The sequence below is a fragment of the Lates calcarifer genome, unplaced genomic scaffold, assembly GCF_001640805.2.
Source record: "Lates calcarifer isolate ASB-BC8 unplaced genomic scaffold, TLL_Latcal_v3 _unitig_1812_quiver_1540, whole genome shotgun sequence".
NCBI classification, from domain to species: Eukaryota; Metazoa; Chordata; class Actinopteri; family Centropomidae; genus Lates; species Lates calcarifer.
The window spans coordinates 27,101-29,998 of record NW_026115772.1 but is presented as its reverse complement, the minus strand read 5'-3'; the positions used below and the strand labels follow the sequence as shown (position 1 = coordinate 29,998).

Here is a 2,898-nt window from a genome sequence, read left to right as displayed (position 1 = left end):
GTTCATAAAACTCCATTTTAATCCAGTACATACACTGAAGTGTGAGGAGTTTTTCACCTCCCAGTGTTGATCTTTATTTACATGGGTTAAGGGTATCGTCATCTATTGATGGGGTAATTCTACATTTAGTACATATTCTAGAGCTATGATCTGGCTAATAATTTGGTCTTTTGCCAAATATGCTGGTCCAGATGTGTATATTAATCAGGAGATCTGCTAGTTTGGTAGCACATATGGTAGCACATTACAATCATTTTCTTCATTAAGAGTGTAATTTTTTTTACTAAATTAAAAGTAATGTTCTAGTGCCAGTGGTTACCATGGTGGGGTCAGTGATCTTGAAGAGCCACTGGCCCAGAGGGTCAACTTTATAAGGAGATAATATGTGCTTAGAGCTTGTTCTGCTGCTGCTAAGCAGCCAAAAAAAATCACCCGTGTTAGAGCCAGTAAATTGTCATAGAGGTCGCCAGGCTGAGGTCAGTACTCACTTTTAGTGGCCGAAATTTGTGAATCTGCAGCCAATAAGGAACTGTGCTATTATTATTATTATTTATTTATATATTTATTTATTATTTTATTTTTTATATTATTAATAATATCATCCTTCAGTACTTTTGTAGCTTGTACCTGAATCACATTCTTTGGAGTTTGGTTTCTTTTGGTTTTCTTTTGTTTCATTTCTCTGACAGTTTTAGCATCACTGTTTATAGACCCCTTCAGAGGAAACTAGTTGGCTCATAAAGATGAACAAGGAGTGAATAAGACCAGGCAGATCATTTTCTATAGGGACAGACCTGACGTGTCCTTGACTGCCTTGTCTTTCAGAGTCTGTTCATTCTTTAGACGTCCCAACTTGAAAACAAATGCTGCCGCCTCACAGTTTGAGAGTCCACCATTTTAAAATGCACTCGATTAGAAAAATGATTTGGTATACACAGAGATAACACTAGCTTACAGGTCAGTGTATTCATTCTCTCCTCTATGCTGCTGACACATGCAGTGAAAAGCTTCAGCCTGTAGTAAAAACTCCACATTAATAGCATTCCCCAGTGGAGCTGTTGCACTGGAGGAACAGTTTAATGTAAGGAATGAGCAATCTGAAATATAGTGCCAGGCCACTTTCTGGTTCTGCCATAGAATATTACTGCTGTATAAGCAGTAAGATTCAGTGCTGTTTAGTCCTTGTATGAAGTACTTTCAGACACCTAAGAAATGAGTTTATGTACTTAATGGAAAAGTGTCACTTCTGGGAATTGTGTGTTTTAAAAAGTTATTACAAAAAGCTCATAAATAAAGTCATCACAAATTTTTGGACAACCTCCCTTTCTGTCTGCTCTAGTAAATCAAACATGCCTACCACTCCACAACCCATACTACCATGACACTACCACAGAAGTCAGAAATGTTCCAGTAATATTTGCATGATTCAAATAATTGACTATCAAGGTATCTTGTGTGTGTTTCCTTTTCCTTGTAGAAGAGTGGTCACTGATGCAGGAAGAGGAAATCCAGCAGGGCAGATGGCGGCGTTCCCCTCGTGACCCAAACTTGCCCAGAACATCAAGGAGGAACCGCAAGAAGACCAAAAGCAGCCGTGACTGTCGCCTGGAGAGGAAGGAGATGCGGGTGCGGGATCTTGGCCTCGGCTATGACTCAGACGAGATAGTCCTCTTTAAGTACTGTGTTGGAACATGCCACACATCCCGCAAGAACTATGACCTGGCCCTCAAGACTCTGCTGGACAATGGGAGCATTTCTGGCAAAATGGTCAGCAGTCACCCCTGCTGTCGGCCTACCCGCTATGAGACTGTGTCCTTCATGGACACCCAGACTACCTGGCAGACAATTAAGTGGCTCTCAGCAGCCAACTGCAGCTGTGTGGGCTGACTATAAAGAGGAGTGTCTATCTGCAGTTAACAAACACAGAAAACTCTTGTGTGAAAGAGCAGGATATTGTGAGGCCTGGTGTCTACTTTGGGTGACTTAACCCGGGTTCATGTGGTCTATGACATGGGCCGAAGATGGGATCCACTGCGCTGTGGCCAGGGCTTTCCCTGTGCTGATAGCTTGGCTGTTGTTGATGGAGGTTCAGATACATTCAGACAGAGCCTGATGACACCAGCAAACCGTCTGGATGTCTGCCTCCAGCCTGGGGCCGTAGAAGGTTTGTTTAAATGCCACCAGCAATAAGCACAGAGGAGGAAACTATCAGTACTGTTCCAGTTCATAGTGTATACATATTTGTGTCCTTTATTCAGTCTCTTGAAGGCATCCAGGTGATGTAACAGCCCTCTGGCAGCCATGTTTAACATATACAGCTCTTTGGCAACAGAAGCCCAGAGTAACCAATTCAATTTCTAAGCAGCTTGGCTATTTCAGAACGGTTAACTTCTGTGTTATTTTTGACTGGGAGCTGTGTCCAGTTTTCTGATATGTTAGCTAGCTAGCTAGTGGAAGCTAGCATTTGAAGAGGCAAACAAAATTTGTGGCTGAAATATGCAGCAGATATGAAGGGTAATATTTGATTTAATTTGTGTTCACAAATCATCAGTTTGAGCCATTTAATTAACAGAATGGAAACATTATTATTCATCATACTGTGAACTGTAAGAGATGTCAGAGATAAGACAAACTTTGTCTTAGCCTGAAAGCCAAAATCCAAAGGCTGGGAACATCTCAGTCCAAAATAAAAAATAGAACACCACGCAACTTTTACTGGTCATTACAGTGAACATAGAGTGCTGAAACACTATCAGCATCAGTACAGTAGCTTTAGCATTCAAGGGACCAAAATGTTAAGATGATGAAACAAATGACTTTGTGAACAAGTTTATTTCTCCATACAAATTAATTCAAAGCAAGGATATGAAGTAATTTGTGCCCACAAATTTAATGTTT

General features: G+C 40.9%; 1 protein-coding gene across 1 annotated transcript; it reads left to right on the top strand.

Annotated features, from left to right (window-relative positions):
- Positions 1–1,477: 1,477 nt before the first annotated feature.
- LOC127139598 (artemin-like) lies at positions 1,478–2,898 on the top strand (the record flags this gene model as incomplete). Its single annotated transcript, XM_051067600.1, has 1 exon — positions 1,478–2,898. A coding segment is annotated over one exon (410 nt), but the record flags the coding sequence as incomplete, so codon positions are not given.